At 41.8% G+C, this 27,639-nt stretch overlaps 1 protein-coding gene across 6 annotated transcripts in view; it reads right to left on the reverse strand.

Annotated features, from left to right (window-relative positions):
* Positions 1-27,639, reverse strand: part of ANKAR (ankyrin and armadillo repeat containing) — an 88,215-nt gene that overhangs the window by 6,498 nt on the left and 54,078 nt on the right. For 5 of the 6 annotated variants that reach the window (XM_075608397.1, XM_075608396.1, XM_075608393.1 and 2 more), the window contains 7 exons: positions 24,621-24,727; positions 20,169-20,291; positions 19,483-19,641; positions 12,509-12,626; positions 12,153-12,262; positions 10,499-10,695; positions 9,213-9,259 (listed from right to left, as the gene is read on the reverse strand). In XM_075608397.1, coding sequence (XP_075464512.1) covers positions 9,213-9,259; positions 10,499-10,695; positions 12,153-12,262; positions 12,509-12,626; positions 19,483-19,641; positions 20,169-20,291; positions 24,621-24,727 — 861 coding nt within the window. Of the gene's footprint in view, positions 1-7,807; positions 7,983-9,212; positions 9,260-10,498; positions 10,696-12,152; positions 12,263-12,508; positions 12,627-19,482; positions 19,642-20,168; positions 20,292-24,620; positions 24,728-27,639 lie in introns of all 6 variants that reach the window. The other variant, XR_012802642.1, reaches the window with a different exon arrangement.

Raw genomic sequence — 27,639 nt, forward strand, 5'->3', positions numbered from 1 at the left:
CAACTGATTAGCTCCAGAATGGTACAGGAGTGGGCTGTTAAACATTGAACACGATGTGCAGAGGCTCATAGACTCCTATAGGCAGTGTGGTTGTTAGTATACCTGTGCACATATTCATGAATGTGCTTCCACTGTCAGGAGTGCTAATGCCACTATAAAGCTGTGTATGATCAAAAGAAACCTATCTAGTATGCAGAAAAAGGTTTCATGGTGGATACATGTAGTCACCTAACAGCAACTAATTAGCTCCAAAATAGTAAAGGAGTAGGCTGTTAAACACAGAACACAATGTGCAGAGGCTCAAAGACTCCTATAGGCAGTGTGGTTGTTAGTATACCTGTGCACATATTCATGAATGTGCTTCCACTGTCAGGAGTGCTAATGCCACTATAAAGCTGTGTATGGTGGGAAGAAACCTATCTAATGTGCAGGAAAAGGTTCCTTGGTGGATACTGAGTAAGACAGAAACACTGTTATAATACTGCCACAAAGCAACACTGAACACAGTTAGTAAACTGCTCAATGAGCATATAGTATACAGATCTAGTGGAGATAAATCAGTCACATATGCACCATATTAATTCACATATAAATCACCTGGGTACTAGCTAATGAAGTCCATAAATACAGAGAACTAATACCACTCATAAATGTAAATGCTGTGGCTAATATACCCCTAAGAACGGTGTGGCTGTTGGTATGCCTATGCACATATTAATGAATGTGCTACCACCGTTAGGAGTGCTGGTTACACTAATGCAACAAAATAACAAGGGAAATCAAGCAGCCCTCGCCTCACCATGCGTCACCGAGTCACCACAAAGACTCCTGCCCAACATTGAAGGGAGTACACGTTAGCCGTCTGACAGCTGTTTGCTCTGCAACTCGATAATGCTACCACGTGAGTACTGACGGCGCGTGTGCACGTGACAGATGCCGACGCGCGCGTTTCGCGATTAGAAACGCTTTCTCAAGGCTAAGTGTGAGGGGGAAGTCCCATAGATCGTAGTAGAACCTATATATGCATTGCAGTGTTTCTATTGGCTGGAAGTTTCTTCCTGGAGGTGTGTCCATGCAGTGCTATTGAAAAGTCAGTAATACAGCACTAGCTGATAAACCTAGACTCTCCTTAAATAAATGTAGTTGATGTAGTCACAATCTCAACTGCAGCAGTGCATACATTATAGTAAACTGCCCTGCTGCACTTAATCTCTGCAATCAGTGTTTTATACTCCTGATGGTCAGCGAATTGTGAACATAGTAATGGGGTAAAAATACAGTATTAACCCCTGAGATGAAATATAATAAAGACTCTCTATCAACATGGATGAAACTTGTAAAGTACATTTAATCAGGTTATAGCATACTCATCTTCTGTAAATGATGAATACAGAGTTCAGATGTGGTGGAATTCATATCTAACCTGTTATAAGGAATAGTGAATACAACTAATACAAATGGCAGGTGGAATTGGCCTGTGGTATAATGTAGATGGGTGTATCATACACTTGATGTAACTTAGCTGTGGGACATTGTGTACAGTATGATTGACCGATAGTAAAAAATATACAATATGGAGTCACGATGTAACAAAATGTGATTGGTTGGTAACACATTACTGTGCAACAATAGAGGTAAGTAGCAGGTAAGTATATATACACAAGAGATGGAATATATACCCCTTATTATTAAAGGGGGAGAAACTCCTATGCCACTAACAGTATATTCAATTGTACTCATATGTGCCCTGGGTTAGTTGACGTGATCTTAGATGAACGGGGTAAACATAAATCCCTCATTCAAACCTTTGGGCGATAGTGTCTGTAATGTATATATCCATCTTGCCTCTTTTTGTAACAGAACTGTGTCCCAATCCCCATGTCTACGGTCCATTGAGAATTGGTCCATACCAATAAACTTAACAATTGTTTGTTTATCTTGGTGAACAGAATTAACATGTCGCGCTAGAGGTTTATCCGTTTTATTGCGTATGGAACCCATATGTTCCAAGACCCTTACCTTAAATGGGCGGCGGGTCTTGCCAACATATACTTTGCCACAGTCGCAAATGGCTTGATATATAACGCCTGTGGTCTGACAATTAATAAACTTTCTGATGTTGTAAGTCTGGGTTCCATTCCAATTTGAGAATGTACTGGTGGTAAGTATATGATCACACGCCTTACACTTGCCACATTTGAATGACCCTTGTGGTTTCGGGGGTATCCAGGTCCTCTTGACCTCTTCATCAAAGTGGCTATGAACCAAAACATCGTTCAAATTTCTTGCCCTCCTGCTGACCATAGATGGATGGTCCTGCAAAAATTCACTGATAGTATTGTCTGCCCTCAAAATATGCCAGTGCTTACATATAATATCCCTAGCATGTTTCCATTGGTTATTAAAGGAGCCAATAAATCTTACTGTTTTGTCATCCGTTTCTGTGATCTTATCTTGTAATAATGAACAGCATGGAGTATACTTGGCCCTTTTGTATGCCAACTTCACTATTCGCTTGCTATAGCCACGTTCATAGAACCTCTCGGCCATCAAGCCTGCCTGTATCTCAAAATCGGCATAGTTACTACAGTTGCGTTTTAATCTCAAAAACTGGCCAACTGGGATGCCGTTAATGAGAGATCTAGTATGATGACTGCTGGCAGTAAGAAGGCTGTTTGTAGCTGTGGCCTTGCGGTGAATCGTGGTAGTAATGGTGTTGTCAATACCCCTAGAGATGCACACATCTAAGAACATCACTTTGTCATGATCATATTCTAAAGTCAAAAACAAATTGAGTTCGTTACTGTTAAGAATGTCAACGAACTCCAGAAGTTCATCAATGGTGCCATTCCATAACATCATCACATCATCGATATAGCGTACCCATATATCGATGTGTGATGTGTATGGCTCCATTTCTTCTGAGAAAACCAGCATAGTTTCCCACCACCCTAAATATAGGTTGGCGTATGATGGAGCGCATTTTGTACCCATGGCCGTACCTTGAATCTGATGGTAATATGTGTTTGCAAACAAGAAGTAGTTATGTGTGAGTACAAACTCGATCAGTTCGGCCATGAATGTATTGTGTGCTTTATAGAACGTGCCCCTTGTATTGAGGAAATACATAGCTGCTTTTATACCAGCATCATGTTTGATGCTAGTATATAGTCCTTCGACATCCATAGTGACAAAGATGGTTTTGTCCGTTACAGTAATGCCATCAAGTCTCCTCAACACATCCTTAGTATCTCTAAGATAGGGTGAAGGGTAACCCATGGTCCGGATGTACAAGGATAAGAGCTAACACGAAGGCTGACTTCAATCTCTAACGCCTGACTCGCAGCAGAAGACCACTAGGCGGGGTCAGCACCTTTCTGTGTTAAGGCTGTAATGGGTGCTACTACAGAGGAGAAGTTCAATATGAATCTTTGGTAGTAAATGGCGAAGCCCAGGAAGCGTTGTACAGCCTTCAGTGTCGTGGGACGAGGCCAATCCACGACCACTTTTACCTTGGCTGGATCCATGGCAAGACCTGTATCCGATATGATGTAACCTAGAAAGGTCGTCATGGTGTGGTGAAACTGACATTTCTCCAGCTTAGCGAATAGGTGATTCTTTCATAGACGTACAGTAGTTTAACCTGTTTAACCTGACCCGGATGTTCCTGTACAGACTTGGAGAAAATTAGGATATCATCAAGATAGACAATGATAAATTGGCCAAGGATGTCCCTGAAAATTTCATTAACAAAGTCCTGGAATACTGCTGGAGCATTAGAAAGGCCGAATGGCATCACGAGGTATTTGTAGTGTCCGTCCCGGATGTTGGAGGCAGTCTTCCATTCGTACCCCTGACGGATTCTTACTAGATTGTAAACCCCTCATTAATCCAGCTTGGTGAAGATTGTGGCCCCCTGCAGTTTGTCAAAGAGTTCAGAAATTAACAGCAAGGGGTACCGATTTTTTTTATAGTGATTAATCGATGCAGTGTCTGAGGGTCCCATCTTTTTTCTTTACAAAGAAAAACCCGGCTCTTGCGGGATAAGAGGATTTCCGGATAAACCCCTCTGGTAGTTCTCAGAGATGTAGTCTTTCATGGCCTTGGTCTCAGGGGGAGATAACGGGCAAGAAGCCCCTCGCGGGGGAACTGAGCTGGGCAGTAAATCGATGGGGCAATCGAATGGCTGGTGGGGTGGTAGTTCCCCCACTTGTGCTTTATTAAAGACGTCCTGGAACTCGGAGTAGATTTCAGGTAAGAAGATATTTACCTGTTCAGGTTGAGAAACCCCGCATTTTTTTTTGAGGAACTGAAGCAGTCCTTTGAGCATTGAGTGCTCCATTGGAAGGGCTCTGCATCGGTCCAGTCTATGCAAGGGTTATGTAGTTGGAGCCATGGAAGTCCAAGGATGACGTCGACCGTGGGAGTGTGGATGACATCCAATTGTATCATCTCGGTGTGAACCTCTCTTGTCCGCAACTGGAATGGGATGGTCTGTAGAGAAATTAAAGCAGGTTGTAGAGGGCGGTCATCGATGGCCTCCAGGCCTACTGGGTGTTTCTTGTGTACCAAGGGAATCTTTTCTCTCTCTGCGAATCCCTGGTCAATGAAATTACCCCCTGTCCAGAAAGGCCAGTGCGGAGGTATGGAAGGTCTTACCGATTAAGGTAACGGGGGTTAGAATCCTAGTTGGCATAGTTTTCTTTTCGGGCGGAGATAGTGTTCCCAGTGTGATTCTCCTGGCTCTCACTGAGACTTTCTCGATTTGTGAGGTCAAGCACGTGCCTGGTGTCTGACGTTGCCACAGTATAAGCAGAGGCCGGCATTGCGTCGCCGTTGTTTCTCGCCAGGAGATAATATATTGCACAGAGTTGCATGGGTTCCTCCGAATCCAGAGGAGGTAGGTTCACAGCCCCTGAGAAGAAATTGAGAGGGGGTTGTGAGTAAAGACACTGACTGGCACTGAGAGTTTGAAGCAGGCGAGCCTGGTTCAATTCCCGGTGTCGGCTCCTTGTGACCTTGGGCAAGTCACTTTATCTCCCTGTGCCTCAGGCGCCAAAAAATAGATTGTAAGCTCCACGGGGCAGGGACCACAGCCTGCAAAATGTCTCTGTAAAGCGCTGCGTACAACTAGCAGCGCTATACAAGAACATGCTATTATTATTATTATTTATTATACCTTGTTTGCCGAGTCGGAATGGGAGCATTGCATCAGGCCGGTAATGGTTTGAAGCGACTGTTAGAGCATCTCCATGCGCTGCTTATTTAACTCCAGATATTTGTCCAGTCTGTCAAACAGACCATGTTTGTGGGACTGAGCAAACTGTCACGGAGTGCTCACCACAAACAAGGCAGGATCGCGAGGCTGAGAAGGGGATATCGATAGCCAAAGACCAACAACTGAGCAGACACGTCCGGAGTGCAGAGTGGTAGTCGTGTAGACAGGTCAGGGTAGGAGAGGTCAGATTCGTCGAGGTACTTGCCGTGGTCAAGGAGTGGAGAGGTCAGATAGTCGTTGATGCTGTGTCGGGGTCCAGGGGTAGAGAGAGTAGAATAGTCGAGTCCGTAGCCGTGGTCCAGGGGTCAGAGAAGTCAGGAGTCCGGGTGTAAGCTGAGGTCAAAATACAAGGAGCGAAACTAGACAAGGCAACAGGAAGCTGGAGGTAAGCACACAAATGAAAACAAGTTTATGCTCAGCCAATTTGCCAAGGGGCTGGCTGAGCACAGAGAGCCAATGGGGCGGCTGCAGGGAGTGAACATCATAGGTATGTTGTGTACCGATAGGCAGGGGCGGAGTCAGTAGCAGCTGAGGGATAATGGATAGCATTAACTCCTTGAGTGCCTGTGTCCATGCGACATCTGCGCATAGTCAGAGTGCGCTGTGCGCTGCCCATGTCATCAAGGGGGCGGAGCCTGGAGACAGTCCCTGCGGTGACTCTCTCCCTTGAGGTGCCTGCGTGCAGGTTGCGGCTGACGTGCATCACCCGTGACATCGTGGGATGTGTCATGGAGGCCGAGTCTGGAGACGATCCCTGCAGTGTCTCTTCCCTTCTAGTAAGGCGCGCCTGGCCGCAGGTTGAGGCTGATGTGCGTCGCGAGATGCGTGACGGGGTGGGATAACAGGTCTGTCCGTGTGGCTTGGGAAATGAGTTGTGTTGGGTTAAGTGGGTAGAGCCAGTTGTAGTTGAAATCCCCAAAAACTAGCAGCTCACTCTTCTCGTTCTGAGAGGAAATTGATCCAATAAACTGGGTCATATCAGTCAGGGGTTGTAGTTCGGCTTTAGGTGGCCGATAGATGCCAGCAATAAGAATGGGCTTAAAAAAGGGGAGGCAGATTTTGCCAAGTAGGATTTCAAAAGAGGGTGGGCTTGGGGGTCAATTTAGGAGCGTAAATTGTAAGGTGTCTGCAATATAAAATTACACCCCTCCTCCTCTCTTTGACCTGTCTTTCCTCGAAATGGAGTATCCCTGAATGGCGATAGTTGCATTGAGGGTTTTAGGAGTTAGCCATGTTTCTGTGATAATGATGACTTTGGGTTTATGCTTCATCCCAGTACCCAACAGCATTAAGACTGCAGCACATACTGGGCTTTCTACTAGCTGCTATTAACATCACACTCTACTACCGTAGCTTACCTTGCTACAACCCCTACGACACATTGAGACTAAACCCAAAGGTGTTATACCAAGATCTTCTTGGTACACAGCAGATACCTACACCCACCTAAGTCCTGTGTCATACTCTTTAGTTTCCAACTCTTACATACCCTGGACTATTTTAAATGTGTGTCTTGTTCTCTTTTTTCTGTACCCACTTATTTTAGTGATTTATCAAATAAAATGTAAGTTTTAAACCATTTCAAAATCCACGTCACGAGTGCAAACCTGCAGAGCTTGCCCTCCTGTGCCTCCACTAACCTGAACCTTCCTGCATGCACCTTGACATCTAATGATCACTTATCTATCAAGCTGAGCAGGAGACTTATTCTGAATATTGCATTACTTCCCTTCCATCCATACCCCATTTAATGAACGATAATATCTTATTTGGCTTTGCAGCTACTGCCTGACATTGGGCACTATTGCTAAGCCTGCTGTCTACAAGCACTCCTAAATCCTTCTCCATCAAGGGTTGACCTCATTTTGCTACATTTAATTTGTAAGTAGCCTGTTTATTCTCGTTTCAAAATGCATAACCTTACATTTATCTGTTTCCAGTCTATCCAAGTCCTTCTGGAGATAAATTACATCCTGCTCTGATTTTACAGCCTTACACAATTTACTGTTATCAGCAAAGATGGAACCATCAAGGGCGTTAATAAATAAAGTCAAAAAGCTGTTGTCTTCCTGAAGAAAGTTAATTAGGCTACATATACATCTGAAGTACAATTCCAGTGCTCCTCCCAAATTGGCTTGCAATCTACTAGCGACATTTTTACATTTAAAACCTAAGTCTGTGTAACAAAGGAGTCATGTGGTTGCATCTTTCGATCAAAACACGATTCAAGCCTGCTAACACCATCAAGGTAAACTCCATATAGCAGGTACCTACACTGAATAAATAACATTTCTTACTGTCCTATGGGCTACATTGGGTGAAATATGTGAAAGGGTTAAATGAATGAAGCATAAGGCTTATTGTAATTCAGTGCAATTAAAAACTGGCATGATCCAGTAGCAAAGTTCAATCTTTTTACCAGCTGCATACTCCTAAATTGTGGTTAATTGGGTCAATTAAAAGCTCTTATAATAAACTGAAGCCTTGTCAAAATAAAAATCACTATTAGTTAAATAGATGCTTATATACTTTAATGGTAGCAATCTTTAATGAGGGACCAGCTGGTCCTTACAGTAGGTTCCTCATCCTTTGAATGCTGGTGAAAACTATGCCTTCTTTAAAGCTACATTTTTCTCTTCATGGTGTTGGTGAAATGATTGCCGGTTTATATTTTTCTGACCTGAGCCCTTTGTAGATTTTGTACCTTTAAATGTATGAAAAGAAGAGCTGTTATGCAGTTTGTAAATGACATTTTAAATTAGGCGTCAGAAGTCAGATTAAAAGCAGCAATCCCCCTGATGCCCTCATTTAAAGGATTGGAACCCGGGGGTCCTCGGCAGCAGAACAGCGACCGCCCTGGTTCCCAAGGTACTAACCAAGTACGGGAAATTGCTGCTTTAAATAAGATACAGTATGTGTGACATCAGAACATGTTACCATGATCAAACTGAGTTTGAAAGCTGACAATCACTTTTTTAAATGCGTCTGCTGTGTTTGTATTTAGTCCAAGCTGTGACAGTAGAAGACAAAAGTATTAGGTTGAATGCTGTTTAAAAAAAAGCTGTGCACTTATTTAAAACATACCCACACATTAAACAAGTTATGGTGGGTAAAAAAGTGACAAAACCTGTACAGTCACACATTCACATGTCTCAGACAGGTCTTCAACCCTGCCTTTCCCCATTATCGCTTAGTAAACAATGCATCCACTGCAGCCAGGGATTCTGGGTAATGACATGCAAATGAGCACGCACTGTCACTGTTGCTTCTTATCCATTTTAACATTCAGTATAACCATCCTAGCACTTATGAGACCCAAAAGGTCAAAATAGCTGTCTGTGGGTAGATTTACTGGCTATGCACTTCTTTAACCCAGTCTGTGCTGAAAAAGCTGTGTAATACGGCAGGCATAAGCTTATAGGGGTTGTCCATGTTAAAATGGATAAGAAGCAAAAGGTGACACTGAGTGCTCATTTGCATGTCATTTCCCAGAATCCCTGGCTGCAGTGGAAGCATTGCATGGTAAGAGATAATGGTGAATAGCAGGGTTGCAGATCTGTCTGAGACATGTGAACTGACATGTAAACACACCCAGCATTTAAGTATCTGTAGTTGAATCACGGTGTGATGTTTTAGATCAGGGCTCTTCAACTCATGTTCCAAAGTTGTGTAGGCAACTACAGTACAATGAAATTAGCAGGCACAGACAGTACAGGGGCCACGCTAACGGGCCAGCAGTTGAAGAGCCTCGTCTTAGAGACTAGAACAACAACAGGAACCAACGAGGGTATGCAGGTACACTACTTCTAGTCTTTATTATTAAATGAAATATGCAAATTCCCTAAAAGTTTGCCGCTTTACTTCTCTAAGACATGAATAAGTGTAGGCTCCCAAATCAAACAAAATGTGTTTCAAATCTACGTCATTACTATACCTTTCCTGGATGTAGGGTTTACAGGGGGTCCGCCGTTTATGGCCAAACTAAGAGAAAAATAGAAATGGTAATTTCAGAGATTGCAATGCAAATGCATCTGTAAATAACATAGCTTTAAAAAGTTACTAAGCAACATGTTTTTGGTATCATGTAATTGTTTCCCTAAATTATAAAAAGGGGACAGTTTACCATTTCATGGTAGAAAACTGCAATACTTTTATATATATATTTTTATATAACATGAATTCATGATATTTGAATGAAGCTCTTTGTGCAAGATCCACAAAGCTCTGTTATTTCCCGAGTTAAATGCATATTTATAAAGGTCATTACAGGAAGGCCCCGCTTTTTGGCGTTCCACTAATATGGCGCTTCACAATGTATACCTATGCCCATTACATTCGGCGCTAGCTTCGTTTTTACGGCGCTTTTCGGCACCCGGCTGTCGCTAAGCAACCTTTTTCGCGCACGCATCCGTACAGTACTGTATTCTCCGAGATGATGTCTGTGCTTTGGGGAAACCATACACTTGCTCTGGGCCACCGTAGAACTAGAAGTAGAGCATGTCGGCGCACAATTGGTCTTTCCCGTCCCGCATTGGATAACATAGCGTGATGGCGGCCGATGTTAAAATATGTATTTAAGGTAAGCAATGCACATCATTTTTCCATGAATCGCTAGGGCCCTGGTTTTCGGCGATTTCTGCTTTTCGGCGGGGGCCTAGAATGGAACCCGCCGTATTAGTGGGGCCCTGCTGTATATGCAAAAACAAAAGCATTGTTTACCTCATTAGCATTGGCTTAAAGTCACGTTAAGTTACCACAACATTGCAGAGAAATACCGTGAACAAACCTGAAATACACCTGTTTTTTGTATAAATAGCGTTTTATGGTTTTAGGTAAGGTGATGTTATGAGCACTTACTTAATGGAGCTCTGTGGATCTGGCCCCTTGGAAAAATTAGAAATTGGGAGAAAATTGAGATTCCTGGATGAGTTATGATATTGCTGTTTGTTAGAATACCATGGTGGGTTCTGAGAATACTAAAATAAAAGTAGGAAAATCTGGGAAAATATGTAATGACACAACTGAGGGAAAACAATGAGATGCAATATGTTTTAATATTGACAAAATAGAGAACAATACCATCTCTATGCTGCTAAGTAAGAGAACCACATGTTTCATATTCCAATAGCGTTTATACATTGAATTTGTACTTATAAAATACATGTTAAAATAGCTAAACATTGAATATAAAAGTGCATAAAGAATGGTCATTTTAGTTACCTGAGTGAGGGCAATCCTATTTGTTTCTGCATTCTAAATTCCTCCGTAAAGTCCTTAGAGATTTTTGCATCTCTGCTGAGATTACTGATCAGCAGGACATACAGCTTGGGTCTGTTCCTGCATTCCACTAGCAGATGGCGGTAGGCAGTACGATTGAAAGTTAAATATCCCAAAGCATTGGCAGAAGCCACACGTACCTTCAATAAGTAGAAAATAAACAATACATGTAAAATAGACATTTTGCTCATTGTCCTATCCGCTGTAAACCCTCAGACCTTATTGGATCCTTGGCTTTCTTGCATATTTAAGATAACTTTATGTCTATCCCAGAAATAGATGTAAGCACTCGGTTAAGTGAAAAAGGGGTCTTTTAGATCATTTATTAAATATACAAAAGATGGACAGAGCATAACATTTTGGGGTGTTATCCCTTCCTCAGGTGCATGGGATAGCACCACGAAATGTTGTGCTCTGTGCATCTTTTGTATATTCAGTGAAGGGTCTAAAAGACCTTTTGGTCACTTAACCGAGTGCGCATATCTATTTCTTGATCAAAAGCTTTATGCAGTGACGGTGCGTGGGAGATCCCATCATACAAATACTCAGCACCGTGAGAAATACCTTTGAAAATCGTTCTACTTCAAAACAAATCATAACATGAGTGCAGGGCAAGTAAATAATTTTCTGGACTTTGTCTATCCCAAGCAGTTTTAAATTCCCTTACTGTATTCGCCTCTACTACACCAGTTGGGAGGTTTTTCCGTCAACCCACTACTCTCCGAGAAGGATATTTCCTGTGAGCCTACACCCCCAACGTGTAAGAGCATGTTATTTTTTTATTTATAAAATGTTTTACCAGGAAGTAATACATTGAGAGTAATCTCTTGTTTTCAAGTATGTCCTGGGCATAAAATCACTGTGCAATGCATAAAATAAAATGTAGAAAACCCAAACCAATACAAAGTTGTTTTTTTTTGTTCTTTCTGTAAACTGCCTACCCCATCCAACACAAATACTAGATTTTTAGCACCCCTTATTCAAGGGTATTTGCCAGAATGTTACCTCCTGAATACCGACAGGCAAAATTGTGAAGATATAAACCTACAGCCATGAATATCTCACACAAGAGGACATGTATGACCCCAATGTTCAGGATAATGAAGATTTGGGGAGGATACAAGTTTGGTCCAAAATGACAAAAAAAAGAAATTGTGATCCTGAGCACTTATAAATGTAAATACAGTTTTCACAGGCCAAATTGTTGTAGTTTGGTTAATTATTTAACCACCTGTTGGCACCCTAGGGATTAACACATTCAAGTGAACCAGGACAGATTTGCATTGCCTGGCAGCACTGGACAGGGCGAGAGAGGAGATTTATTTTATTGTATAGGTTTGTTATGCTGGATTACTGAAAAATTACTAAAATAGTGTGTATGATAAAGATCCTGTACATATGTAGTTCTTAATGAGTATTTTGCTATTATATGGATAAGGTAAATATCTAGTTGTTGGTTAAATGGTTATTAAACAGGGCCCCACACAATTAACAGGCAGAGTTTGCTGTAGTCCTCTAATAACCAAAGAAAATGTCTAGCCAAATAAGCAAATGGTGTAAAATGTTTGTCTAGAAGCAGCAGTAAACCTTTCTTTACCTCCTCTTCTTCTGAGTACAAATGGTTACAGAGACACTCCACAGTTCCTAGTGTGGTTATTACTTCTGGAATACCTGACCTGGTGTGGGCCAGACTGGCAAGCAACTGTCCTGCAAATTGACATACATGGAAACTTAACCAAGCACATCATGATAATTTTATGACAAAGAAAAATTAAATTGTATCAATTGTAGAGCTGTAGAGGTGTAGTGTAGAGGTTAGGGGTCGGGCTTGAATGTACAAGCATGTGGGTTCAGTTCCTACCTGGACCACCTATCCTCCACGACCTTGTATAAATCAATTGATCTCACTGGGCACTGATAACAAGATGAGGATCACAAGCTTTTCTGTCTTACCTGCTAACACAAGCGTGGCTGAATTCTCAGAGTTTAGAAGTTCTGTTAATATTGTAACACCTCTAGCAGTCAGAGTGACTTGGTCCATGTCCACAATAACTCTAGCTAACACGACAATCTGAAAATAGGATACGACCATTAGGGATATACAGTATTACTAACATTTTATATAATTAACATCCTCACTGTTAGAAGACCCTGGATAACAGTGGCTATACAAAATCCTTAAGAAAAACAATGGGCAACATTTTATTGATATTTGTACACTATTATGGGGTCTTTTATTTGGCAAAAGATGGTCATGTTTATTGCACTACTGCTTTAACTGTTTAAATGCCAGGAATGCAATAAGATATAGGCCCCAAACCACTAAATATATTAATGGATTCATACTAATTGAGCTCAGTGTGATTAAAAATATAACATAAGAACTTTAAATATTAAGCCAGAAAAAATACTGTAGTACATCAAGTGCTATAGACCTAATTCAATAAGGTATGATGTTTTTCAAGTCAATGGCAGGGCGACATAGGACCTTATTAGCTACTGATTAGAGTACAGAACATGAAGGTTTTATTTACTGAAGCCTCCCAGCTAATGTACAAAACTGGAACAAAATCAGTGCAAAAAAAAAAAAGCACCATATTTATCAAAGAAAGAGAATCTCACTAAACCAATTGAAGATATTTCTCTGACAAATCTGTTTAACTTGTTTGTACTGTTCTTCAGTAAATAGCCACCATGGTATGTAACATTGCGTCCTTCTTACAGATATGTGTAAATTATCCCCCCAAAAATATTTAGCAAAGCCTCCAAGGGCTAATAATGTTGCCACATTAGTAAGCTTTCAATTAAACATTGACATACACAAAATGAAACATTGTGGGTGGGCCCTGTTTATATACCCAGCATTAAGAGAATTTAGCAATTTATAGAGAATTTAGTAAATTAGCATGTTAATTAAAATTGCAATACGTACTGACCTAATGCAGGACGAATTGTTTGCAAACCCTGACAGAGCTGCAACTTTATTCACAACTGCAAAAGGGCCAATTGTACATGGTTTGCGACCTCATGCAAAAGGTTCGCACATTTCTGTTCATGCTTCCAACCCTGAGAGGTGAACTTATGCTCAAACGGGGAGACTCACTAAGCTCTGACACGGAGTATTGCACCACGATGCTGCTTTAACTGATGTGCAGTATAATTGCAGCGAACGCGGGATCATTCTGCAATACACAGTATCATAGCTTAATGAATCCCAGTCAAAATCTAAAAAAAAAAAACAACATGGGTCTTACACATCTAGCCATCTTACCATTTAAAGGGGCCTATTCTAGTAGGTTTGATAACTTTACTGCCATCTCGAACGGTTTGGCATGTTCCCACCGAAAGGTTTGTCATTTGTGTTATCACGGTATTCAGAAAGAATTTGAAACCATTTCCACAAGTCTCAAACTGTGAGGTAGGAAAATGCCAATACCGCTCGGCTCAAAGTTCTTCCCCGTGCGATCTTGCCGCAGTCTGTAAGAGCTGCATAGAGAGCTGTATCTCCCTGAACAGCTCTCACTGGCGATCCCAGTGCTTTTATTTACAGTTTAATAACAGAGTACAGGAGCAGAGGGTCTCCGGAGCTGAACCGCATTAATTTCAGGTCTGGGGACCCCCTGCTTCTCGAGTTACAGGTGCCGGTATCTCCTATGCGTTTCAATGTCCTGGTCACGTGATGTGGGAGATTTAAAAATTGCAAGGGGATATTGGCACCCCATACCGGGGCCTGTAACTCTGGAAGCAAGGGGTCCCAGAGGCTGAAATTAATGTGGTTTAGTTAAGGAGACCTCCTGCTCCCCATACTAGTATTAAAATGTAAATAAAAACAGCTTCATTACCTTATCGGCTAGCTGCTAAGGCAATGAAGGGGTTAAACCTGAGTACCCAGTTTGTTGGGGGTACAGGTGATGGATGAAGGTGGTAGTTGCCCCAGCGTGGGTGGTTAAGCCTGCCCGGAAGGTTGTGGGAGGCGTTAACCCCTTCCCTAACATAGCAGTGGTAATCGCTATGGTAATGAAGGGGTTAACCACTCCTGCTACCGCCCGAGAGGCCTAACCACCCACCCTTGGGGCAACTACCCCCTTCATACAATCCCTCTACCCCCAAGAAACATTAAAATACAACAACCTTACTACTCACAACAACCCTCAACACATACAGTACAATAATGAGCAAAATTACTATTATCCAGATCTGGATAATAGCTCATTTGCACATTAAAAATAAAACATTATCCAGCCAGCATAAAGTAAATTAAAGTTGCACTTACCCCTGCCAGGATGAAGGCCGTCCTCATCACCGTCCTCCACGGCAACAACATAACAATAAAAAACAAACTAATGGCCACTAACCCCTTAATCACTGTTGTGGTTAGAAACCGCTATAGTAATTAAGGGGTTAACCCCCTCCCCCGCTACCCACCCGGGACACCTAACCACCCTCCCCGGGGCAACTACCCTCACCCTTTACCCATTGATTGGCAAAGTGGTACACCATGCCCATATAGTATGGGCATGATTTGCCACTATAGCAGTCAATGGACAACCTAAAAAAATAACATGGACCAAAACTACAAAGCGAATAAAAAAAAAAATCACCAAAAATAGAAAGCAGTAAAAAAAACTATCACAATAAAAAACACAATTAAACAAACCAATCACCAGAAACACAATTAAACAAACCAAGCAACAATAAAACACAATAAAAAAAAAAGAAGGACCAAAAATACATAGCAATAAAATTAAAACAGCAGCAACCTCTTCATCCTCGACGCAATGCTCCTCAACATTTGGTAAGTCCTTCTTTCTTCTTTATCTTCATCTGTATATTGTAATCCATTGGGTGGATGTGGTCCCGTCGGCTTCTTAAGGTCAAATGAGACAGGGCAGGCCTTATATACTCCTCCAATCCGATTGGCCGGTGTACCATGTGACAGGGATTTTTTTTTTTTAAAGGATTTGACGTCATCTTAAAGGGAGGTACGTCACATCCTTTAAAAAAAGAATGGAAGCTGTCACATGGTACTTCAACCAATCGGATTTGGGTTGTACCATGTGAAGCCTCACATGGTATATATCACAATCCCTTTAAAATGACGTCACAACCTTAAAAAAAAACCCTCTCACATGGTACACCAGCCAATCGGATTGGGGGAATACTATCTGACACTGAAATGTGATGACACAGGCCTGTCCCGTCTCATTTGACCTTAAGAAGCAGACGGACCACATCCACCCAATTAATTACAATATACAGATGAAGATAAAGAAGAAAGAAGAAGAAGTCGTTTCTGCTGCACTCGGATGGTGAAGTTGTCAAAAGTAAGAAAAACATTTATTGTATTTTTTTTCATTGCAGATTTTTATTTCAGTTTGCCTATTGACTGCCAATGTGTTTATCTATGCCCCTTTAGGGCTACAGATAAATACAGTGACAAGCAATGCATTTTTTGGCAAATGATTGTTTACATCTTATTGTTACAGTATGTATTTTTAGTGCTTGATTTTTTTTAATGTATATTTTTGGTGCTTATTTTTTTATTGTGTTTTTTTGTTGCTTGATTTGTTTAATTGTGTATTTTTGGTGATTTGTTTGTTTTTTTAATGCTTTCTATTTTTCGTGATTGTTTATTTTTTTATTTGCGGTGTGTTTTTGGTCCTTGTATTGTTTTTTAGGTTGTTCATTGACTGCCATAGAGGTAAATCATGCCCACATTATATGAGCATGGTGTACCACTTTGCCAATCAATGGGTAGAGGATAGGGGTAGTTTGCCCTGGGGATGGTGGTTAGGTGTCCCAGGTCGGTAGCTGGGGAGGGGGGTTAACCCTTAATCAGTTAGCAACCGCTATAGTAATTAAGGGGTTAGAGGCCATTAGTTTGTTTTTTATTATTATGTTGCTGCCACAGAGGACATGGATGCCGAGGACGGTGATGAGGACGGCCTTCATCATGGCAGGGGTAAGTGCAACTTTAATTTACTTTATGCTGGCTGGGTAATGTTTTATTTTAATGGGCAAATGAGCTATTATCCAGATCTGGATAATAGTAATTTTGCCTATTATTGTACTGTGTGTGTTGAGGGGGGTTCTTGGGGGTAGAGGGGGTGCCCATTCATTGTCATTGGGGTTATCTTTGCGCCCATTGAGGGCGTAGGTAACCACACTGGCAACCAATGGGTGTATTGTTTAGTATTGTGTTTTACTGTTTATTGTGGGTAGCGGGGGTGGCTGAAGGTGGTATTTGACCCATGGTGGGTGTTTATGCCTACCTGGTGGGTAGCAGGATGGTTTAACCCCTTCATTACCTTAGCGGTAGTAACCACTAAGGCAGAGGTGCGCAAACATTTCCCTGTGTGCACCCCTGCTTGCTCTCCTCGGCGCCTCATACCTCCCCCCCCCCCCCCCCCGGTTGGCCCCGCCGTCAATTAATGCGCGGGGTCATGTGACGTCACGTTGCCATGGTAATGTGACGTCACGTGACCCCTCTGCATCATTTGACGCCGGTTTACCATGACGAGGCGTCGCTGGAAGGGAAGGTAATTAAGGTGTGTTATAGAGGTCTCGCGCTGTTCCCTGGCGTTTAATTTAAATGCTTCGGGGGAGATCGCAGGACCTCTATAACTGCCGTGCCCCCCTTCCCCCAGAAAATCTAGCGCCCCTCAGTTTGCGCACCCCTGCGCTAAGGTAACGAAGGGGTTAAGTTCTCCCACAACCCTCCCGCAAGACCTAAACACCCACCATAGGCTAAATACCACCTTCACCCCCTCCCCCCAATAAAATAGTATTTAACCCCTTCATTGCCTTAGCGGTTAGCCGCTAAGGTAATAAAGCTGCCTGAAATTTATTTTTATTGCATTGGATGGAAGCCGGGGGTCTCTGAAGCTGGTATTAATGTGTATCAACTCCGGAGACTACCAGCGTCAATCTGATACAATACAAATACATTTTTTTCCCCTAAATCCCATCCTGCCACTCTTGGGGTGGCAAGATGAAAACTGTGATAAGATCATCGAAGCTACTAGAATAGCGTAATTTTATAAAAAATGCGAGTTGGAGCTGTTTTTCAGGTCCTGCTTGGTGAGTTTGAGCAGGAGCGAGACCGCTCGGGAAAATGCACTTCCCAAACGAGTTTGGCAGGTCATCTGAGCTTTCTGAATAGCAAACTAGCCAAATCGTTCGGGAAGTGCTCAAAAACCTTGATGAGTTAGTTATCAAAGTTTATAGAATAAGGCTGATTCCCCGCTGGTGCTGAGCGCGCTCATGCTTAGAGCATGAGCGCCGAGTGTCCTGCAATTTGCGGGCGCGCGCGGGGGGGAGGAGGGAGGGCGCATTGCGGGCTATCGAGCAAGCGGGAAAGTTTAAAAAATGTGTTTAGTAAAGCGCCGAGCGTGTGTGCCCGCGCATTTGCGCGCGCGGGAACATGCATATATATATATATATATATATATGCATGTAACCGCGCCAAGCTCAGCGCCAGCGGGGACTCAGCCTAAGCCCTATAGACTTACTGCACATGATTAGGGCTATTTCTTTGTTATACCTAATTTAGAATTCCAACATCCAGTAACCATGAGTTCCGGTGAGTGAAGACATACTTCCTAATTTGTACAGATCACACCTAGATGTACAGATGCAGCGGCCATTATTCGAACAAATCTCGAAATCCCCGTATTCCGCCCAAGTTTTTCCAGGGCAGACTGTAATGGCCCATCGGATTAACACAGCATGGGTCCCTGCTGTGTGAGTCCTACCGGGGTCTGCCTTTCTGTAACAGACGTGCAGTAAGAGATAGGCTGAGTCAGTCACTCTAACTGCACGCCTCTCACAGGCGATCGCAGGGTTTTTATTTCATTTGAAACATTACAGTAATGTAGCAGGAGGTCTCCGGAGCTGAACATTGATTTCAAGTCCGTGAACCCCCTACTTCCCGAGATACAGGCCCCGTTATGGGGTGCCGGTATCTCCTATGCATTAAAATTTCCCGGTCATGTGACGCAACAGGAGGTGTAGTTATTGAAAGGTAGGCCATGTTTATTTTTTTAAATACAGGATTGGTACCGCAGGCCTGCGGGGACCCACGTCTCACGTCACGTGATCTGGACATTTCAATGCATAGGAGATACCGGCACCCCATAAAGGGGCCTGCATCTCGGGAAGTAGGGGGTCCCCGGACCTCAAACCAATGCGGTTAAGCTCCGGAGACCCCATGCTACATTACTGTAATGTTTAAAATGAAATAAAAACAGTGTGATCGCCTGTGAAAGGCGCGCAGTTAGAGTGACTGATTCAGCCTCTTACTGCATGTCTATTACGGAAAGGCAGACCCCGGTAGGACTCACAAAGCAGGAACAACTGCTGTGGTAATCCGATGGGCCATTATAGTCTGCCCTGGCAAAACTTGTGCGGAATACAGGGCTTTCGAGATTTGTTCGAATAATGGCCGCTGCATCTGTACATCTGGGTGTGAACTGTACAAATTAGGAAGTATGTCTTCACGCATCGGAACTCATTGTTACTGGTTGTTGGAATTCTAAACAAGGTATAACAAAGAAATAGCCCTAATCATTTGCAGTAAGTCTATAGTGATTCGGCCTATTACTGCGCGTCTATTACAGAAAGGCAGACCCCGGTAGGACTCACACAGCAGGGACCCTTGCTGTGTTAATCCGATGGGCCATTATGTCTGAAGCGGGCAAAAATTGTGAATATATCTCAACCTACATGCGGCACAACGCAAAATGTACCCAAGCAAATGTTCGGATAACGGCCGCTGCCTCTGTACATTAATAGTTCATGCTTTACTTTATCCATTTATTATTTTATATACAGTATGCCTCTTATCAAATCTAGCCTCGTAATAATATTAGAACTATTAACACTTAAATATAGTTTGGCAATTGTATTCACTTGTTTTTGCACAGTACCTGAAATGCAGCTCCTGCTCTGTCTGTCTCAATGTCCGACTGCAGAAAAGGTTGATAGATTGTAAGATTAATGCCTCCAGTCTGCAATATGTAGAACTGCTGCAGGGTATTGTTGTAAGCAAAAAGAGCTAAAGCATAGCCTGCTCTTAAGCATATATCCTGAAACAAATTACAGGCAATAGGATTGAATTCTTTCTTACCTTGAAGAAGTCTTGAAAATGCAAGACGGTCACTTCAAATAAAACCATAGCTTGTGAACTATTGAGTTACTCCTTAAATGTCAGACCCCACAACATCCCTCATGTCATCATAAAATAAGACTATTGTGACAACAAGGATTGTATTAAAATCTCATTATTACTTGAACTGGCAATAAGGCACCATCTTCTGCATTGTTACCCATCTTTATTACCCTACTATATCTGTTAGTGAACAAAGAAGAAGGGAGCGTGAGAGGAGAAGCAATACTGTACGTGATTTATATACAGTATATCAGTTCATGGTAAACCAGAAAAAGATGAATGTCCTAATTCTATAACTAAAAGACTGAATGCACTGTAGCTCATTCAATACAAGGGGGACTTTGAATTAGTGCCAAGTGGCAACCAAGGTGGTTAACCTAATGGTGGAGTTGCCTTTAATGCTTGTATTCCTCTGAAGGTTAAGATGAAGCAGCAGTGCAGTACCTTCTGAGGTAAGTAAAGAAGATCGAGGATGTCAGTGTATTTCAATCCTTCTTTCTCCTGTAATTGATGCTGAAGCTTGGCATTTCTCAAGACAATGCAAGCCAAGGTGCAGGCTACTTCAACCTACATACCCACGACAACCAGGATAGAAAGAAAAGCAATGCATGATACTTAATCAAAACATGATAGAAGCAAACATTCTACATTACCAATAACAAGGCTGTTATGTTATTGAAATACTGATGGATTAAAGTAGAGTGATCAGATGTTTCCAGGTTACCAGTAATAGGCTGTCACTACTAGATTTGCAGCTTCCCTTCAAATAAAGTTCAATTCATTTTTGTCTAAAGATAATATTTCGGGATTGGAGATTACAAATTCTATTGTCTGTGCCTGAGCATACAGTAGTACTTTAAAACCAGAATCTCAAGGAACATTTCAAATAATCTTATTGGGATGCTCATTAGGTGCCTCTTCTTGGTCACTAATCAGAGATGATATAGAACCATAAAATGCATGACATTCCAGTGCTTGAAATATATTCTTCTAGAGTAGAAGCTCTGAGTGACTTACCATGTAGATTGATAAAGTCAGCTATGTCTGTTCCCATACACCCTTGAAGAAATGTACTACTACAATGGTTTACACCACTTCCGACCTAGCAGGTTTTTGCAGTGGTGGGATTCTAAAATTTTAATAACAGGTTCTTACCTTCACCTGTCCGGGCAGCGTCTCCCAGCATGTTCCCCTTCCAAATCTTCTCAAAATGGCTGCATGGCGTCACATGGCACTGCGTTGCCATGACAATGAGACTCTACGCGTTTCGACGTAATGATGTCTTCATCAGGAGTCGTCCTGATGAAGACGTCATTACGTCGAAACGCGTAGAGTCTGGCTCGTTAGCCATCTTACAGGAGGAAGAGAAGCAGAGGGAGTCTTGGTGATGTCCTCCGTTCCGGCGAGCTGTGACGACACGATCCGGAAGTGACGTCACGGTGTCCACACACGCGAGAGCTGTGAGCAGCGTGTACCGGGCGGTGAGAGTCTGCGACACACTAAAGACCTAGCTGTATACTGCCTTTACTTTTAAGATCTATGTAAGCCTCCATTCGTGACCTTTTTATACATTTTGTTATTCTATCTGCACCATGGCTGTTTTCTCTTTTTCATGAGATTGCTGACCCTATATACCACACCTGACTGGGATGATTCACAGTTCCAGACAGAATCAATGAATCAATGCTTTAAAATCTACTTCGTTTGTGAGTAGTGATTTGGCAACCCCTTATATTTTAATTATCACTGTGTTACTGTATTACACTATATATTTTTTCTTTTTTTGGGTATCCACGATGCTCCCCTGGAATTCGATCAACAGTGCTCCTTCAGACTTTTGAAACAGTCTTTTCTGCAGGGTCGAGTGACAAGTGTTTTTTTTTCCTTTATATTCACTATTTATATACATTGAGTATTTATCACTATTGATTTGTTTATTCACTTTATCATATCACTTTATTGTTTTATTTATTGATTCACTTCACTGTTTTATTGGGTTTAGTAGAGCGCCATCTAGCATTTGTTGTTAGTGTTTGGATACTCTAATTCTCTCAGGTTGCCAAGGTATCAGCCATATATATGGGAGAACGGAAAGCCAGACATAGTGTGTACCGTACAAAAATGAACACTTTAATTGCTAAAAACCCATAGTGTATGCTTACATCAATAAAACTTATACCAGACACATAGGAAAAGCGAACTCTGTGTCCCAATCCTCGCCCCCTCTGCCAGACTCTCCTGTCGCGTCACTCGATCTGCACCTTTGAGTCCCCTTCATTCGGTGAATTCCAGCCGTGCCGCGATACCGGAAGTGAGACGCCGGTGAACCGGAAGTGACGCGACTGGAGAGTCTGGCAGAGGGGGCGAGGATTGGGACACAGAGTTCACTTTTCCTATGTGTCTGGTATAAGTTTTATTGATGTAAGCATACACCTATATGGGTTTTTAGCAATTAAAGTGTTCATTTTTGTACGGTACACACTATTTCTGGCTTTCCGTTCTCCCATATATATGGCTGATACCTTGGCAACCTGAGAGAATTAAAGTATCCCCAAGAACCCTGAGAAATAGAGAGAGAGAGAACCTGCATGAATTTCCACACTACCCACATCAGTTTGGGTTACATGCTCGTTTACTTATGAAAGAATGTGAGTTCTGAATTTATAGAAATCTACTGAGTTTGAAGTATTTTCTACAAAGACTGTGTTGCACTATTGTATCATTTTTTATTCCACATATCCACCGCCGAATGAGTTGTGCTCCCCTTTCCTTTCCACAACTTTAAGTACTGAGCCAGTCCTCCCACAAAGTGGCCGAGCATAAACTACTCAACAAGCTGCTCGTTGCTGTGCTGTTGCCTTGTCCTCTTCTTCATATGTGTGTGTGTATGTATATATATATAAACAAAAAAAGAGAGAGAGCGCACGCCCCATAGCATAAAACTGTGTATTTAATATTAAAAAGGGAAGGGAAGGGGGGGGGGGAAAGAAACACACTCACAAGATTAAAATGATAATTAGGCAATTTGTGATAATATCACCACCATCCGGTATCTGTGCTGCAAACGTCCGCACTTGTGGGCTCCCTCAGGGCTGCGTGAAGAGATCGCAGCTCACCGGATGCCAGGGGTGATGTTTGCCGACTAAAATTTGTCCACCGGAGTCCAGAAAATCGCCTTTCCACTTCGAATGGCCGCCGTATGAATCCCACGCTGGATGTGGCCTCGTGCGCGTCGTAAAAGCCCTTTGAGAAAGTCGCCCAGTGGTGACGAAACGCGCCAGGGACTCTGATAGCGCGATTACGTCATTACGACGCTGCGCACGCGCACGAGGCCACATCCAGCGTGGGATTCATACGGCGGCCATTCGAAGTGGAGAGGCGATTGTCTGGACACCGGTGGACTAATTTTAGTCGGCAAACAACACCCCTGGCATCCGGTGAGCTGCGATCTCTTCACGCAGCCCTGAGGGAGCCCACAAGTGCAGACGTTTGCAGCACAGATACCGGATGGTGGTGATATTATCACAAATTGCCTAATTATCATTTTAATCTTGTGTGTGTTTCTTCCCCCCCCCCCCTTCCCTTTTTAATATTAAATACACAGTTTTATGCTATGGGGCGTGCGCTCTCTCTCTTTTTTTGTTTCAAGATACCCCTGGATGGGGTTTATCCAATGTGAGAGCAGCCGGAGACCCCTTTATCAGCATTATTTATCTATATTCATGGACTAACATCAAAGGACTGGTTGGACTTTATATATTCTTCTTTTACACTTTTGCACTACACTATATTAAGTTTATTGTGTTACACAATATTGTTTATGGATATATATATGTTGATTAGAATTTATGTATTTTATTCACAATCTTTAGCTTAAAACACTTTAGTCACTATTTAGGTATATTTCACTCTTAGTTCTACTCTGGCGCTACTACCTTTGTTCTTAATATATATATATATATATATATATATATATATATATATATATATTTATATATATATATATATATATATATATATATATTATATACATATATATATACACACACACACACACACACACACACACACACACACACACACACACACACATACATATATACACTACACTTTCATTGGGCCTCTCTCCCTCTCTGTACTGCCGGTGGCTGCAAGGGAGGGGGTGGGGGGGCGGCTCTCTGCAGGTTGCGATCCCCAGCTGCTGCCTCTCTCCCTCACTATCCGGCTGGTGGCTGCGGGGGGAGGGAGTGACATTACATGGCGTTGTATTGTCATGGAAATGCGTTGTCATGTGACATTGCGATGCTGCGCCGCATGTAGGAGAAGGGTGGTGCATTAGGTGGCAGCCCGGACAGCGAAAAGGAAGTGCCTATGGATGGCAACATTTTAAATCCGCCATTGGACACGATATTAAAATTCTAGTAACAAAAGAGTTTTGGAGACACTCACACCTTCCTTATATATTTTTCCATGAAAATTAAGAGAACCATCCTGTAATTCCCCCAATACACCATAACAATGTCATTCTTTACGCACCCACTGCAAGGAATCGTTTCTCGTCTCTTTAATGTCAATTTGCACTGTAAGAAATGGTTACTCTGTATCAGTGCAGTAAAGGATTTACATGAGTTTAAAGAAGCAGCATATAAACCACAGGAGTTGTGACTGCTCTTTTTTCTTATTTTTTTTTTTAACAAATGCCAATTTCCTATATGAAGAGACAAGAAGAGATTCCTCATAGTGGTGTATATACCCATTGGAATTACATTTATTTTGTAGATAACAGAAAGGTTTCCTTCAGCATCAGGCACCACCAGTAAAAAAAAAAATTCCATCAAAATGGCATGATGTGAATTCACAAATTTTTCCTTGATGACCCTTATAAATTGTCCATACCTTGATTTCAAGAGAACTATGAGTTTTGAGAAGGTGGACAAGAGTTGGCAGCGCCTGCTCCTCCGATATTTTGTCCTGGGTGACCGGGTTACTTATATGTGCTACACCTATTAAATAAAAATGTTATGTCCTTTAAGCAATAATTGCCATGGTAAAGGCTGATGCCAGTTAAATAGAAAACAGGTTAAAACTCAGCAAAAATGTAAAAAAAAAAAAAAAATGAATAGCGAGAAAGAGATTAGCACAATATAGACAATCAAGTTATTTTGTGGCTTCATTTTTTTATTTTTGCGTGAGATTGCCAGTTTAATGTTTTAGTATACTATGGTTTCCAGATTTCTCAAATATAGGGATTTTTTCAACCATAATGCCTCGATGTAATCTTATTTATGTTAAATCTATTAAGATGAATTTAATTCTTTAATGTTTGAGCTCTGCAACAATCTGTTAACATTCAGGACTGATGTCAGGCAAAACAGGTTAATTCCAATGGACATTGAGCTCAAAATATACTCCTAAGCGGCCAGTCATTGACGTCGAACGGCGCTTCAGACCATATTGTTTCAGCCTCTACCTGGGGCACATGTGATTATCCCATAGAACTGCTGTGTTGAGCCAAATTTAAAAAAGAAATCTTGAAGTCTGTACTAACTACAATAAAGATAACCATTAAAACACTGATTGTGGCTTACTATAAGGAGAAAGTTACCTTGTTCTCTAACCCCCAACTGAAATACCTATAATGGGAAAATAAGACAGGTAGTGATAGTATAACTGCTGAAGTTCTTTGTTTTTACTTCAGAACTGTTTTTCTCTAAGCGCCTAGTTTTGTGCATCGAATGCACTCCATGTTTTCTCTTTTTTGGTTGTTTCCTGTTTGCTATTTTGTGGACAGTGTTTAGGAGATGCTCGGACGCGCTACTGCCAGGTCATGTGATTCCAGGTGAATGGTGCTGAGAGAAGAACAAAATCAGATAATTCTAACAATGTTGATATAAAGACCGGAAGGTTCCAGGCAGACACCGACAGTGTGGTGGAAAGATGTAAGAAAAGGTAGAAAATGGCATCGCTGTGCGTCAGAGCAGCCAAGAAAATAAGCAACATGTGGCATTAGATACTGTATGTCTGTACAAGAAAAATTGGCCACAACAAGCTATGAAAGAATCTCATACCACCGAGGGAACACAGACTTCAAAATGGAAAAGTAGCAGGTCTAAATTACTGGGAGAGATGATGGAAACACAATAAAAAATTCTGAATGTTTCCGAAGGTAACAATGACTTGCATGACTTATTTTTGAAGTTGGAAAATTTATCAATTAAAGAGAAATTTGGTGGAACTGTATGATGTTAAATAAGTATATGAATATGAAGATTATCCCAAGGGGTTAATACAGACATTATGCATTAATAGAAGGAGATATTGTCACATTGCTTGTTTGATTTAGGGGGATTACTTGTGAATGAACATAAAAAGGAACAAGAGTTGATCAACACTCAGATTATGGCATTAAGGGACTGTATACAATGAAGTTTTTCCAAAGATCAGGTGGAAATGTGTGAACTAGTCATGGATGATAAATTGAATATTTACAAACCACATTACAAAACAAATTAAACTGATGAGGGATCAGAGTGACTACCAACCGGGTGAAGTTGTGTATAGGTTGTCAAAACAGGGGACACCCCCTGACGCAGGGGTGCGCTAAGTTTTTGACTTGCGCCCCCCTGCCTCGCAGCTCCAGCACTCGCGCCCCCCCCTCTTCTACGTCCCGGTGTCAAATGACGCAGTAAGTCATGTGACGTCACATCACGTGACTCCGCAGTGGAATTTGATGTGCGTTGCCATGGCGATGCGTCACATGATCCTGCATTGTCATTTGATGCCGTGCTGACATGACGATGCGTCGCCAAAGAGCCGGCTGCTAGCAGGTAAGGGATGTTCAGAGGCCTCACGCCTCCAACGGCATTTCATTTAAATGCCTTGGAAAAGGGCGCGGGCCTCTGTAACCGCTGCGCCCCCCTAGAAAATCTTGCGCCCCCAGTTTGCACACCCGTGCCCTCCTAAGGGGTTAAGAAAACACTGCTCTACATCAAGAGGACATGTATATAATTGTGAATTAATCAGGAACCCAAAGGAGTGGGAGGGTGGTGCTAGCAGTGAATAGAATTGAGTAATACAATACTATAGTAGGAAAGAAATACATACTGTACTGAATATAATAAAATAAATGGGTCCTGTAAGAATGGCGAAAAAGAACTGGTTTAAAAACAATTAAAATAGGGAGGTAGGTGTGTGCTTATAGTAGATGCCAATAGTATCTCATATAACACTTGGTAACGTCTTTATTACATTGAATAAGTGAAATAGACCGCTGTCACCTTAAATGATATGAACAATGTAATTATAAATGACAGGTGCTATAAGGGTATTAAATACAATAGTATCGGTGGTGATCTGGGCACTACTCAGAAATACAGTATCTAACTGTTGGACCAATTAAGTCCAGTAAATATGACACTACACACTTGACAAGAGTCTGCTACCTAGAAGGGTTTCTTTTCTGATCAAACTCTTTGATCACCACCGATACTAACGTCTTTATTATTCAACTTAATTTAGGGTTTATATATGGTTCCAAGTGAAAATGAACGAGGAGGAGAAACACCATAGGATGTGGTCAAACCTCAAAGCGTCCATCCAAGAACAACCACTGAAAATATACTAATGGGACAATTTCTATGCCTGAGATGGAATTGTTCAGAAGAGGGGGAATTTCTGAAGCAACAAAATCCTTTGATTTAAAGACTGGTTTCAAGAGGGTAAAAGATGAATTTTAGTTGCAGCTAAAGAAAAAACATTGAATACAAAGAGAATCTTTATTGGTTTCTAGAAAGATGAATTTGAACCAACAACTAAAAAAGTTTGATGTGTCTTTAAGTACATGTTATAGCTATGCTTTAAATAATCTTATTAAGATATTATGCAAAAGCTGGTTCATTTTAAAATGTGATCCAGT

The sequence above is a fragment of the Ascaphus truei genome, chromosome 7 (genome assembly GCF_040206685.1).
Source record: "Ascaphus truei isolate aAscTru1 chromosome 7, aAscTru1.hap1, whole genome shotgun sequence".
NCBI classification, from domain to species: domain Eukaryota; kingdom Metazoa; phylum Chordata; class Amphibia; order Anura; family Ascaphidae; genus Ascaphus; species Ascaphus truei.